We start from the raw sequence: 15,353 nt of genomic DNA, 5'->3' as shown, positions 1-15,353 counted from the left end.
CCTATCTCTTTCAGAATTGTCCATAGTTTATTGTGATCCACACAGTCAAAGGCTTTGGCATAGTCAATAAAGCAGAAATAGATGTTTTTCTGAAACTCTCTTGCTTTTTTGATGATCTAGCAGATGTTGGCAATTTAATCTCTGGTTCCTCTGCCTTTTTTAAAACCCAAGAAAAAGAAATGCAAAAAGGCAAAATGGCTGTCTGAGGAGGCCTTACAAATAGCTGTCAAAAGAAGAGAAGCGAAAAGCAAAGGAGGAAAGGAAAGATACAAGCATCTGAATGCAGAGTTCTGAAGAATAGCAAGGAGAGATAAGAAGGCCTTCCTTAGCGATCAATGCAAAGAAATAGAGGAAACAATAGACTGGGAAAGACTAGAGATCTCTTCACGAAAATTAGATACACCAAGGGAACATTTCATGCAAAGATGGGCTCGATAAAGGACAGAAATGGTATGGACCTAACAGAAGCAGAAAATGTTAGGAAGAGGTGGCAAGAGTACACAGAAGAACTATACAAAAAAGATCTTAATAACCCAGGTAATCATGATGGTGTGATCACTGACCTAGAGCCAGACATCCTGGAATGTGAAGTCAAGTGGGCCTTAGGAAGCATCACTGCAAACAAAGCTAGTGGAGGTGATGGAATTCCAGTTGAGCTATTTCAAATCCTAAGATGATGCTGTGAAAGTGCTGCACTCAATATGTCAGCAAATTTGGAAAACTCAGCAGTGGCCCAGGAGTGGAAAAGGTCAGTTTTCATTCCAGTCCCAAAGAAGGGCAATGCCAAAGAATGCTCAAATACAATGAGTACAGGTATTTCCGTAAACTTCTGATTTCAGTTCCTTTGGATACAGACCCAGCAGTACAATTGCTGGATCATGTATTAGTTGTAATTTTAATTCTTTGAGGAACCACATCCTATTTCCCACAGTGGTTGTTTCAGTTTACGTTCCTTCCTACCTACAGTACACGAGGGTTCTCTTTTCTCCACGTTCTCACCAACACTTGTTCTCGCTCGTCTTTTTAGTGATAGTGTAACAAGTGTCAGGGGATGCCTCACCTCGGTTTTGATTTGCATATCCCTGATGGTTAGAGATGTGGAGCACCTTTCTGTGTACCCATTGGCCCTTCGTGTATCTTTCTCGAAATTCCTTGTCTTTAGAGAGAAGTGTATTCTCGTTTTAAATTTCAAAGCCAATGATCTGCTCTTGGGTTGCCGTCATGGCTTGGATTTTGCCTTTGGGCCAGAATCATTTCTCTTAGTGTAATTTCTTTTTCAACTCAGTCTCCTTTCTGACAAGAACAAGGAGTCTTCATTAAAACTACTAATTGCAATTATTAAAGAATGAAGCAGACCGTCCTTCAAAGAGCAATCTGTAAGGGAAAGTAGTTCCTACATAACATGAAGCTTCTCATTAATCCATGAGAACTACTAGTCACTATGTCTTATAAACCTGATTCTGTCCTCAGGCTTTATTAGAATGCCTCTTTCAAGTTCCCTTGTCTCCTTATGAGACAGCACTTCAGGTTTGCATCGAAGTTGCTCTGGCGTTTTGTCTTAAGTTTTTTCTGTCCACTTAAAGCGGAGTGCCTTTTAGTGTTTCATCGCTGCTTTCTATGGAACTGCTAAGTAAGAGATTATTCTGGTAACTGACTTCCCTCACAGTTACCAGATTATTTATGTCAACTGAAATAATCCTTCAGTGATTTCATAGAATTTTAGAATTATACAATCTTTGGTTTTAAGTAGCCTTAAAGGTTCAAGCCCAAGCTTGAGAGCTTAGAGAATTATTTTTGTTGTTATTGTTACTGATTTAAAGAGACTGTGATTGAAACAATTTTTTTCTGAAATCTGTGCCTTCTCTTTAAAAATTATAAAAAGATTCACCTGTTTTATTAAACTCCAAGTACTTCTTCATTCCATGTGGACAGTACCTTATTGAGGTCTAGTGTGTATTGGGATTTGAAGATCATCTATCCCTTTGTAGCCACCATCTCTACAGCTAGCTGTGGTGTAGCGATGAGGTTTACATAAAGCTACTTTGTTCAGACTGAAAATTTTACCAAGTTCAGGACTTCATCAAGAACAAATCATTTTAGTCCACATCCAAACTGAGAATTTAACTTGCTTTTAAAACAAAAAATGTAAAGTGCTTTCATACATGGTGATATGTAACATTATATTCCTTTATACAGTGTCTGTTTTTTTCTCCTTTGTTTCCTGCATTTATGTGACAGCTTTTTGACTTAACCTTGAAAATACTAGTTTCTGGAACCTACGTAGAAACTATCTCTGTTTCCAAAATTAGAACAGCATTTTTCTCCCAGTTTGACTCTAGCCTATAGCTTAAAGAAAGAGAGGGAAGGAAAATGCTGGATTTCTGTGTAGTTCTTTATATACGTAACCTCCGTAGGAATATGCCTTCTTTGTTACTGAAGGTGACCACTGTGTGCCGTTTATGCTTAAGAGAGGCAGCTCTTGGTAGGTAATACCAGTGGTGATTGTTGCAGCTCCTAGCTATGTGAATATTCAGTGTGACTTGATGATACTGATTTACATCCAGTTGGGGAACTCTGCAGGAGTGAACCTGTATCTAGGATCCAGAACAGTTACTCTGGAGGGAAAACCCCAGTGAGAGCTGTTGGCCTGGTCACTGAACAGGACAAATTCAGATGCTGCTTTCCCTCGTACTGTCAGATTGCTGTTGGCTGTGAGGGAGAAAAAGAAGGTAGCGTTGTGCTCTGAAATAGGCTAAGTAGGAGAGAAAACAATCTCCCTCTTAGGGTTCCCGTGGCCTGGTCACCAAACAGTGGGCTATCTTAAAAAAAGCAGCTAGACAGGAGGGAGGGCCTGCTCAGGTGTGGTGGGCTAAGATCCAGGTGCTAAACTGAACTCCCCCTATATTTTCAGTAAGAGTTCTCAGAGCATGTCATGCTAGCTTATTCTCTTTATGATGAGAGATTTGTCTTTTTCTCCAGGCCTGGGATCAGGGTCTCTGCCTCTGATCGAATCAGCAATTAGATGCCCAAGAGTGACCAAAATAAATAGATAAATAAATCCTAGCTCGGTTTTGGAAATGCACACCAGTGGAGGCACCCGTTTGAGAGCCAGCCTGTCCCTTCCACGCTGTCCCCTTGGGAGGCTGTGTACGGCTTCCATCAGTGTTTCCCTTGCTCAAAATGTTTTTGGCATTTTTCAGTCAACTGTACATTTAGAGTCTTCCAAGTATGCCGTTTTCCTGTTGACAGATCTTTATCCTCAGAAGGATGAAATAGCTAGCTAAATATTTAGAAATAACCAGAAGTCATTCTGCCTGGCAGATAGTATGGATGAATGAGTGATCAAATGTGGACAGTTTCGTTAGGGACTAAAAACAAGATCTGGTATTTTTGCTTGAACTATCTTCAGGTTCAGAAAGCAGTTTTGGAGACATATTTCACGACTGTTTTAATAAAGGGAAGGATCAGTGAGGTCATTGCACTGTTCTGGATGTGGCTCCTTTGATGATCCACTTACTTAGATTTACCCATTCTTGTTCAGTATTTTGTGAAGTCTTATTATCCTCTAGTTTTAAGAGAGTTTAAATGATTTCACAGTAGTGCAAATCACCATTTGAAGCTTTCTGTGGTCATAAAGTACTCAGTATAAGTGAAACAGTTCAGAAAACGAGAGATCAAGTGGGTTATGAGGAGAACTGTATTAGAGTTGCTTTGTAAGTTAACCTTACACTGGGCTCTCAGTTCTGTAAAAAAGGGAATGATAATAATCAAGTCATATTGTCCACATCATAGAATCGTTATGAGGCTTTTAAGGGTGTATGGAGCATAAATCACAGTGCCTTGTGTTATAGTAGTGTTCAGTAAATGATAGCCATTTTTATTATGCTATTAGGACATGACAGATTGCCGGGAGAGAAGAAGAATGGAGAAATAGAGGGATAGGGTGCCGTGCGGGAAAGCAAAAAGTACTCATAGTTGAATAAGACTGGCCTTTCTTCAGTTTTTAAAGTTTTTCAAGCCAAACCTGTTCATACTCCAGTTGTATGTACTTTATTTTTTAAATATTTATTTACTTATTTGGCTGTTCCATGCAACATGTGTGATTTCAGTTCCCCGACCAGGGATTGAACCCATGCTCCCTGCAGTGGAAGCCCAGAGTCTTAACCACTAGACTGCCAGGGAAATCCCTGTATTTACTTTAACTTAGGTTCCTGTCATAAATGACATGAGCAATATTTTAATTTTCAGCTGTCCCTAAAATTTATAGTTCTTTATTGAGATTCTGTTGTATTCTGAATGAAAAAACCAAACCAGCAAACTAATAACGTCAACATCTGCAACATACAGTGTTGAGGGTGTGGACATCAAGTTTGTATAAACCAATTGTATTATGTTTCCAGCTGACATGGTTTTCGTATATTAAAAAAATCTTACCACTTACATTATGTTGCTTTTTAAACAGATGAAGATGAAGATGGTGATCGAATTACAGTGAGAAGTGATGAAGAAATGAAGGCAATGCTGTCATATGTAAGTCTACTGCTAATGAGGACTTTTCTAAAAATCTTGTTGTAATTGAGGATGCAGTTTCTTGATGTAGTGAAGATATGAAAGTAAATCACAGTTGCTCTTAACATTTTTCTATACAATATGTAAAATTTTTAAAGATCTCCTTACGTGAAAGTTAAGGGCATTCTTTTCAAAAGACACTTACTGATCATATCATGAACATTAAGAATAATGCATCTTAATGACTTTTGCATTAGGTATGGTGCAGACTAAATGGACTATCAATTTCCTGTATTTTTTATGCAGTACTTAAAGTAACGGCTCATTAAAAATGAACCCCTGGGCTCTAAAAAATTTTTCAAAATCTACTTTCAACTGGAGATCCCTTTCACCCCTTCCAAACAGACTGTAGTTATAATGTAGCTGCTGGCTTAATGTGGATACCTGACTTACAGATGTACTCTCAGTGATTTTATATACTAACCACCCCACCCTAAAAGGAACTGCAGGGTTACTTACTGAATCTAAGTGATTTGAATATATCCCCAAATGACTTTTCTTTTGTGTTTCAAATTTCAGTGAAAATTTGCATTAACATTTGTCTCAGGGCCAAGGTAGATAGACAAGAAAAAAGGATACATTTCTAAAACTTTAATACTAAGCTTGAATAATTTAGCTACTCTGGAGAGAAGTAGCTTCCCTGAACCCTGGTTTGTTCTTTTCTCTTATTTCATTTTTTCTTAATTCATTTTGTTTTTTCTGAGCTTGCAGTCTGTGTACAAAACCTTCTCTAGTGGTCTGGTGAAGAGAGCATTAGACTGGAAGTCAGGAGACCACTGCCCTTCTCTGGCTTCCTGGCCTTAGGCAAAACATTTAACCTTTCTGTGCAGTAGTTGCCTCATCTGTCAATTGTGGATAATAATACTTGTCCTTTCTTCTGCACAGGGTCATTGTAATGGTCAAATGGGATAATAGATGTGAAACCCTTTGAAAAGTTAAAAATTCTATACAAATGCAAAGTGGTATTATGGTAGAAATGATGGAACTGGCGCCCTGGCTTTTCAGTGAGTCTCTAATCTTAGCAAATGATTAGGTTGTAGGTTTTTAACCAGGATATTGTTTCATTGTAATGAAAACTGTAAAATATCTGTATGGGTTTCCACCAATAGTTTTAATTTAGGGTAGGAGGAAAGAGAACAAGAAGGATGGCATGGTTAACAGACCATGCATTCAGACTAGCACAGAGTAAAAAAGTCAATTTCCCATTGACTTCACATTAACTTATTTGAGAGTCTTTGTGCCCTGAGAATTTAGAGCAGGGCTCATCAGTACCTTGAAAGGCAGAGTAGGATTGTCTGCTGAAAGGTCTAGCACTAGTATTGATAGATCAACTACCTCTCCTGAGAATGTGACATGCTTATTTTTAGAAAACACACACACACAGATGGGTTCCAGTTTTTTCACATGGATCCACTGCAGAGAGAACACTGCTGACATCCATATACTTTCATTATGTCTCTGACATGACCTCACACAAAATCGTGCTTTCAAAAATGTACTTTTGGGAAGATCTAACAAACTGTGCTCTTTGAGAAGTGTTACTACATGTGATCCTAGTGGTAGTCATAATTATTTCCACTGCTAAGTGCCCATTTTACACTAGATGCTTAAGGTATTTAGTTTCCTTTAGCTTTAATCATCACTCTGTAAAGTAGATAGTATCATCCCTACCTTTCAGATGAGGAAGCTACGGTTAAGAGACATTCCCAAGGTCTTACAGCTATATGAGTATGAATATGGACTATATGTTCAGCTTCTCCTTGTGCCAAGGCCCGTGCTCCTTCGCTGTTTCATACTGCTGCTCTCCCACCCACCTTCTTGCACATTAGTACTGGGAGCTTTCTATGTGTTAAAAAATGAGCTTTTTTTTTTTTAATTTTGAAAATTAAAAAAGTTTTAAAAATTGTAAAAAACAGAGTACATTTTGTAAGATCTTATTGGCTTTATATAATGATTCATGAATTGGGCAACATCCCATCTAGCAGATAGAAAGGCACTCTAAAGACGTGGCAGGAGACAGGACAAGGAAGTCACTTTAGCCAAGAGCTGATGGTTTCAGGCAAGGTCACCTTCCTCTGGGGGACAGCAGGGGTCTGTCAGGTGGATGACCTCCCTAGCAATGACCAGGAAATTCCAGACTGACTGGTTAAGGTTATATTCCTCAGAGAGTTTTATGTAAAACTCACTACATTTTTCTTATGTTCGTTCATTTGCTGTGGATGGTGAAAACTTTTTTCTGTAAACTGGCAGTGATTCATAGAATGGGGTCTAGATGATCAGGTCTGAGTTTTCTCTTTAATTCACTTGATATTCATAGATAAGAACCTGAGGCCCCAAGATAGAGCTCCACTCCCCAGATTGTGAATGTTGGAGCAGATTATTTTAAAATGAAAATGAAAATAACCCTGAGAGAGATAACAGTTTTAAAACCTAACTGGATTTCCTTTTGCTCTTATCTGTTGAAGCAGCCTCTACCATCAGATACTCTTTGTTTATGTAGAGTCAGGCTCTGAATAAACAATTAAATAGTAAAGAGTAGAGGAAGCTCTGTCTCAGAAAGCACAAACAGGTTTGGTTGGCTGCCATTTTGATCTCTTTTGGTTTTTATGGTTGAAATTCCTTTGGGTTACAGTTTTGCCATAAAGAGAACAATTTGGACTTAACCTCACAATAGATTTTGGTTGATAGTCTTCAGTTGCCAACCTGGTATTAAAAACCTGTATTGGCCTTTTATTTTTTAAGTTCGGTGTGGCTCTGAAAAATTTTGATTCCAAGGACTTGGGACCGCATATTTACTGTTAAAAAAAAAAAAAAAAGCTATGCTTTTCATGTGGAATTCAATAAATTTGCAGTCACTTTAGTATTTCTTTAAAAACCATACGGGGAAAGCAAAACTAGACATGTTTTTGCCATAAATCCTTTAATCATTCTTTAAAAAAAAAACTACGGTGTCTGAGTTGAAACTTGCAGAATTCCCCCCCCCACCCTTGGATGTAAGCATTTTCTGGCTTTGGGCCAACAGAAGCATAAGTTTGTATCAGTAATTTAAATAGATTTTTGTATTAGACCTGAAAATGTTGCCTTTTTAATTGAAAACTTATCAATTATTTAAATTGCTAGCAGCCCGAGGCTGTTAATTTTATGTGTGCCATGATAACGGCATACAGTGGTTTTGATGCATGAGACACACAGAATGTCGCGTTGTGGTGAGGACTTGTCATGACAGTAGGTTGTGCGCTGTTAAATAATAACTAGCACATTAACCAAAGTCTGTTGTCACACATTAGTACCATTTTATGTGTTATTTAGAAGTTGTATTCTTTTCTTCATTAGATATATTTTTAAGAGATAATGAGAAGAAAACAAAGCTATAATAAATTGTCTTTTAAGAAAATGTAAAGTAATTTGGTCTCCAAGGAGATATTTAATGTATTGAGAGAATTCAGCAGCCAAGTGTTATTACAGCACCATTGTGATCGCTCTCTGCGTTTTGTTATGAGTTTGTGTTAATCAACAATCTGTTTTTATAGCGTAGTTTCTTGTAAGTTATGTTGTTAGAATATTCCACTTCTGGGATTGTGGCTTTTCCTCTGACACTATTGTATCTTTTTAATTTCTCCATAAAGTATTTTTTTAATTAGAATTTGAAATGCTTTATTAGAAAAAAAAAAATACACCCAACCTACATATCCTGAAAACTAAATACCTGATCATTGCTAATTATTTAAAGGACCCTGTTAAATACTCCCTTAAAGTAGTTTAAATTGTTTTGTTGTTCTTGTTTTCCTCTCTCATTTTCTAGAAGGATAGACAATAGTCTGCTGCTTTTCTCCTTCCATCTTTTTGTATTTGTTGTCTGGTAGTGCTGACCTCATTTCCTTACAGCATGAAACAGCAGTGCTGGGCCTTATTTTTGATTCATCGTAAGCGTTATTTATCATTGAGACTCAGTTATAGGAGGGGGTTATTTTAATGTTAACCTCTGCTTTTAGGTGACCTTTCTTCAAGGATCCCAGCAGTGCATCTTACTTTTGTAAATGGGCTCGTATTTGTTTCTGCTAAATCCTGTGGCTAGTAAAGGGTTTATTACACCTAGTTCTCTTGATACTGAGAGGCTTGTATGAGTGGAAAACAGTATTAATAAGAATTATTTTCTTCGTTTTGCCTAATCTCTCTATTTACACCATTTCTCCACATTGCCAGAAGAATGTGGGATGGGTTTAATGTAACACCTCCCATCATGGCAGACACTGTGTATTATTGGAGTGTAAGTATTCCCTTTGACATACGTGACTGTAGTGTACCTTGTTGGATGTTGGGTACCATGAGGGAGAATACTCTTTGACTTCTGTAGCACCTTGTAAATTGGGATATGATTGACTTTATCCTAGTTTTATGCATAACTTGGAGATTGCCTCAGAAATCATAGTTGCTCAATAGATAGCCAGTGGAAATTTGCTGCATGACTCAGAACTCAAACCGGGACTCTGCAGTAGCCTAGAGGGATGGGATGGAGAGGGAGGTGGGAGGGAGATTTGAGAAGGAGGGGACATATGTATACCTATGGCTGATTCATGTTGATGTATGGCAGAAACCAACACAATTCTGTAAAGCAATATCCTTCAATTAAAAAATAAATTTTTTAAAAAAAGAAAAAAATCATAGTTGCTCAAGTAGAGTTGGAAGAAACCCTTAGAGGGTTCGTCTCAACTGTTTGAGACTGTTGTCCAACTGTCTCATTTTACAGATAAGGAAACTGAGGCCCAGCAAGATCAGATTCAGTTTGAGGTTATATTGCTAATCAATGGGAAGGCCTGGACACAGACCTAGGTCCTGGAATCCCAGTCTTCACTCCTGGTTAAGTGATGTTTTTGTTTTGGCATTTATTGAGATCCTACAGAAGAAGCTTTGCAAATACCACTGTTTTCCTGATAACAAAAAAATAATGCTACTTAGTAGCATGTTAGTGTACCTGAGTTTGAAAAGGACTGTAAAGAAATACTCTGGGCTTTTGAAGTTTCCTTCCTACAGGGCTGAATTTTACCTTAGGATGTGTTGCCCAGTTAGCTGTTAAACTTTCAATAGCCTTAGGGCCTTTACGATTAGGAAGTTTTCTACATAGAGCAGAGATTGGAAGCTCTTTTCCACATGGTGCTTTTAAACATGCTCCACATTAAGTCAGTCCAGCTTACTTTGTATGCAGCAAAATAGCTTGGTCTTCAGTGAATGGTTAGTCCCATCGTTTGTCATGATCCATCCAAACAACTGGTAATACTCGATACTCTCCTGGCAGGGTAGGGAAACGGTGAAAAGAACAAGACAGGAAAACTGAATGCAATAAATAAATGGTGTTGGAAATTATTTAGCTTTTTTTTTTTAATTGGAATAGTATCATGCTTTAAGGTATAGAGCATGACACTTTACGATCCCACGGACTTTACAGTCCATAGAGTTCTCCAGGCCAGAATACTGAAGGGGGTTGGTAGCCTTTCCTTTCTCCAGGGGATCTTCCCAACCCAGGGATCAAACCCAGGTCTACCACATTGCAGGCAGATTCTTTACCAGCTGAGTCACCAGGGAAGCCTAAGAATACTGGAGTGGGTAGCCTATCCCTTCTCCAGCGGATCTTCCCGACCCAGGAATCAAGCTGGGGTCTCCTGCATTGCAGATGGATTCTTTACCAACTGAGCTATCCAGGAAGCCCAAATAAATGGTGTTGTAAATTAGTTTTTTTTTTTTTTTTTTTAATTGGAATAGTGTCGTACTCCAAGCTATAAGTAAGATTTTTATATTTTTTTTATCATCCTAGTCAAAGAATGAAACTTCTTTTCAGAGGCAGATTATTTTAGCTTTCTTCTCTATGTTATCTGGGACATATGGATGTCCTTGAAATAGTGATAAGAACGTAGTGGCCCCTTCTTTAGCCCCTCTTTGAAATACCTCAGGACATTTTTGCTAACAAGAAGCAGAAGCAGATGGCAGTTTGCATCAGATTATTAGGTAGCTCGTGGAAGCAAAGGAAGAGAGCATAAGCAGGCCTCAGTCAGGGTGGCACCAGAGTATTCTGGGGCTTCGAACCACCAATATTTTGTCATTAATATGTCCACGCTCTTAGTTCAGCTCCCTCTCTATGGAGGGCTCAGGATGACCTACAGTTTGGGTCCTCTGGGGTCCTATGTTGAGGCAGCTGACATGAGGGGACCGAAAAATGCAAGACATCAATTAAGCTCTTAGGGGCTATCATAGGAGCTTCTCTTCTAGAGAGATGTGGACTGGATGGAGATGATGGATGTCTAGCAGTCAGGTTGCTGTGGGGCATAACCAAGGCATTAGGCTCTTGTTCGCACCTCCAAATGAACCCATTCTCTTAGGGCCAGTTTTACTGGAAACAAGAAGGGTGTTTTCTATATATATCTGAAAGGTGAACATAAATTTGCTATAACACAGTAAAGTTAGAGGAATTCAGTACATTTTCAACTCATGACTATAATATGTCCAAAAAGGTGTAAATTGTAACTGGAAATTAAAACAAGTTGTCTCTATTATTACAGGTCTCTCTGTTATATGTTATTTACTCTTCCTCACTGCCTTTTCATTAATTCTTTTAACAGCATCTGAGCAGTAGGCTGAATCTTTGTTGAACATGATTGGAGCTGGTTAAATAAAGTAGTCTGCTTGTAAGGGAATGTCCTGTTCGGCCTGCTCTCTTTATGACCTGATGCTCCTGTTTTATTTAAGTGGTAGGTTCCCTGAAGCTATTTAAACTTCTCCTCCTTTGGAAGTATGGCAGAATTGCTACAACTTAGAGATCAGGTGAAAGGCCAGTGTAGGCAGTGCCTAAAGCCAACCATGGTAGTGACTAGTAAAGCCTTAGCTGAGAGGATCCCACAGGTTTTGGACCCATCGCTGAATACAAGTTTAAACTTCTGCCAACACACATTACCTGAAACTCGGCCAAGTTGAATTTCATCTGCTGCTGGCTATCCAAACTTCAATTCCTATTAAGACCATCTGGAGTTCCCTAACATCCTTTATAGTTTTACTGTCCAAAACAAATAGTGTTATCATTAAACTTGGCCAACTTACTGTCTGTTTCATTTTCAAATCACTAATAAATACATTTGTCTGGTAACGTTGATCCATAACGAGGCCCCAGAGTTGTTCCCTGTTGACCTTTCATTGGAAGACTTTTCATTGTGATTTTCTTTCTCTTCATCTAATCAGTCCATGGCCATATGTGGACCCTTGGTCTAGAGTCATCTAAGAAAGAACATGTGTGCCTTGTAGTCACCTCAAGGCAGAGGAAATGAGTTTTCAGGGATTGAAGCCAGATAATAAAGATAGTTATTGTTTGGTATTCAAAATAGATTAGCTTCATATGTTATTTTTGACTAAGGAGCTGCTGTGTGCTTTTTAAGAGGTGAGCATCATAGAAGGGATATGTCTTAAATGTAAAGTATAAGAAATAATTCAAAGAAAGTATAATTGATGACATAGCTGAGTGTAATTGTTGTAACTGAATTTGTAGCCATCTGACAGAGTTAAGGTTGTTGAGTTCTTTACCAGGAAAACTAAATGATATAACCATGGACTGCAAATAGTTTGTTAGTTTATTGATTATTGCTGTAATTACTGACTCAGCTACATATAATGGGGTATGCTTGGAGTATTGACAAAACAGGAATTTAAGAATTTTATCATTAATAGGAAAAGCCAGCATGCTTATTTTTTTATAAGTATATCCTCATACTGTACTGTTTATATTGTCTGCTAGAAGGCATGCTAAGGAGAGATTAGAGACCTTTCTGTTATATACGTATAGAAGAATGATAAATTTGATTTGAGTTGACATGTAAGACTTGCCACTAAGTTAGAGATGTAACCAATGAGAATACGTAGTCGTCATGTCTGTATTATTCCCTGTTGGCCTCTCCCCTTGGACATATGCAGAGTGGCCATTATCCATATGCTATGGTGCTGTACACTCTGTGGCTACATACTCTACTAGCTTCTTAGATTTTTTGGAGACAGGTCTTTTTGAAAATGTGAGGAAAGGTGTTTGTTCTTTTCCCAGAAAATTCACACAGTGTAGCATTTCACCTAGGAGTTCAGGAATTTCAAGGATCTCCCAAGGCCCATATAGACACCAGATTAACACCTCTGGCATAAGACATAATAAAATACATCAGACATGGTCCATGCCCTTGATGAACTTCCAGATGGAGAAACAATGTTCCTTATAGTACCTTTCCACTTGTATTATTATTTATAGTCCTGTACTAATTGAGGGGAGTTGAGGGCATACTGACTCAGCCTTGATGAACATTACTTAAATGCTGCCTCTGTACTTGGTCTGAAGATTTCGGCAGTCTTGTTTAGTGGTTTCTACGTCACCCTATTGTTATGGCCATTTTCCTTGTAAGTACTGTTGCTTGGAAGTGGGAGATTCATAGTAACACGGTGCCCTATTTTAAGATATCTGTCAAGTACTTTATAAAAATGTTTCTTATATACCAGCTTCTCTGATTGTGATGTTCCTGACACCTCTATGAGGTGAGCAAGGCAGGTATTTTTTTCATATTTACAGCTGAGAATACTGAGGCACAAACAAGTTGCCTGCCTTTCTCAAGGTCACATGGCTGGTAAATGTCGAGATGGGACCTGAGATCACTCACTGATTTGCCCATTTATTCATAGAGCCAGTTTTTGTGTGTGTGTGTTTTGTTTTGGCTGTTCTGGGTGTTTGTTGCTCCACATGGACTTTCTCTAGTTGCAGAGAGTAGGGGCTACTCTTCATTGCAGTGTGAGACTTACTGTGGTGGCTTCTCTTGTTGCAGAGCACAGGCTCTCGGGTGCGTGAACTTCAGGAGCTGCAGCACATGGAGCTTAGTAGTTGTGGCTCCTGGGCTCTAGAGCACGGGCTCAATAGTGTGGCATATGGGCTTAGTTGCTCTGTGGCATGTGGGATCCTCTCAGATCAGGGATCGAACCTGTGTCTCCTGCATTGGCAGGCAGGCTCTACCACTGAGCCATCAGGGAAGCCTCCAGCCAGCTTTTTCATACAGTAAATATTTATGGGATGGCAAGAATCTAGCCAAGCCCTATGCTAGGTGGTAAAGATGCAGTGAACATATAGTTCACTCCTTCAGGGAGCTCATGGTTCAGTCAGGGAAGTTAACAAAAAAGGAAAGAGTATTTTATGTGGGAGGACAGGAAAGACTCAGAAATACCAGGCAGAGTGATCAGTGCTCTCATATACCTAAGCACTTGGTATTCTGTGAGCTCAGAGAAGGAGCTCCGGATCTAGCTTTGGAGACAGGTAAGACTTCCTGAAGAGAGTAGTGTCTAGGTGGAGTAGCAAGGACAAGGGGACTGGAAAGCGTGTTTGAAGAGAGAGAATAGTGTGTTTAAAGGCCCAGGTGAAAGGATGCCTGGTGTATTTAGGAGGCACTGCCTGTGATCAGTGTGGTATGGACAGTGCGGGAGGGTTGAGATGAGGTTGCAAAGGCAGGTAGGCTCGATCATGGAGGGCCCTAGCTTGAGGATATGAGCAGTGGGGAGAATGTAGAGTTAGTAAGAAGGTGATGGATTAGATGTGGGGAAGAAGGAAAGGAGTGGTCTGGAGGGCTCCCAGATAGCCGGTTTGGGAGGCTAGGTCATGGTGATGTCATTCATTCGGATGGTGAGCCCATCTGTTGAAAGACAGGCCTAGGGCATGAGGGAGGGTGGGAGAGGTGGGGACCTGTTGAATTTGAGGGGGCCTCTGGACAACCAGTTGGGTATGTTCTGAATCTTAGGAGAGAAATCTGGGCTGGAAATAAAGGTTTGTGATTCATCAGCTCCTAATTAGTCTCAATGACTCCTCTGGTAATTGAAACCTTCGAAGTGGCTGAAGTTAACTCAAGGAGAGGATAAAATAAAAAAAGGAAGGTTGATGAAAAGCCATGGGAAACTTGAGTATTTAAAGGAGGAATGGGGAAAGAATCACTTACAGGAAACTGAGCAGTGTGGCAAGAAAGGCAGAAGGAAAATGTGGAGGGGTGGCGGAGCCCCTGAAGAAAGAGAAGTCACCAGCCAGCACAGGATCTGCAGTATATTAATACCTTCCCACCACCCCCGGCCTCCGAAAGGCCAGGCGACATGGCTTCACTCGCACAGGTGACAGTGGAGAGGCCAGGCTCTCCACCAGCTCAGTAGTCCACCCAGTAGCCTGCTTTAGTTCAGTCTTTTGAGGTATGAGAAATAGGAGATAGCTGATCTTTTAAAAAAAAAAAAAAAAGAAATGATTATATTTTAATACACAACCAAAATACGAAACACCATAGTAAATTGATGGCAATAAAATATGGTATTTCATTTGCATTGCATGACAAACAGTTAGCATCCTTAGTCATAAATGAGAATAACTTACCTTTTGACTCTCAACTAGCAAACAAACATTATATGTTCTGAGTGCATGGACTAGAATGAAAGGAGTGTTTTTCTTGGTTGACTGATAAATGGTTTACTACATTTGTCAAATAGGTGTGAATAAATGTAAATATCTAGTATTGTTGCCAAGCAAGGACTCATGTGAATGAGGTGCAGAACGCTCTTGGCAGTGGGTGTTTGTAGTGAAGTGGAGGTTTATTTGCTGGGCACCAAGCCAGGAGAACGGGCAGCTCACGGTCCAAAGACCTAAACTCCTCCATGGCTTTCAGGTCGGGGTTTTTAAAGACAGTGTGAGGGATGGGGGTCATAGGAAGTTGATCAGCTCATGGACCTTCTGATTGCTTGGAGGTGAG

General features: G+C 39.4%; 1 protein-coding gene across 2 annotated transcripts in view; it reads left to right on the top strand.

Moving 5' to 3' along the window:
• Positions 1-15,353, top strand: part of MAP2K5 (mitogen-activated protein kinase kinase 5) — a 270,714-nt gene that overhangs the window by 19,355 nt on the left and 236,006 nt on the right. For both annotated transcript variants that reach the window (XM_010834516.1, XM_010834517.1), the window contains exon 3: positions 4,463-4,530. In XM_010834516.1, the coding sequence (XP_010832818.1) occupies positions 4,463-4,530 (68 nt within the window). The remainder of the gene's footprint in view (positions 1-4,462; positions 4,531-15,353) is intronic.

The sequence above is a fragment of the Bison bison genome, unplaced genomic scaffold (genome assembly GCF_000754665.1).
Source record: "Bison bison bison isolate TAMUID 2011002044 unplaced genomic scaffold, Bison_UMD1.0 scf7180017864034, whole genome shotgun sequence".
Classification (NCBI taxonomy): Eukaryota; Metazoa; Chordata; class Mammalia; order Artiodactyla; family Bovidae; genus Bison; species Bison bison.
Note: the sequence above shows the minus strand (reverse complement) of the source record. Positions and strands in the feature narration are given on the sequence as shown.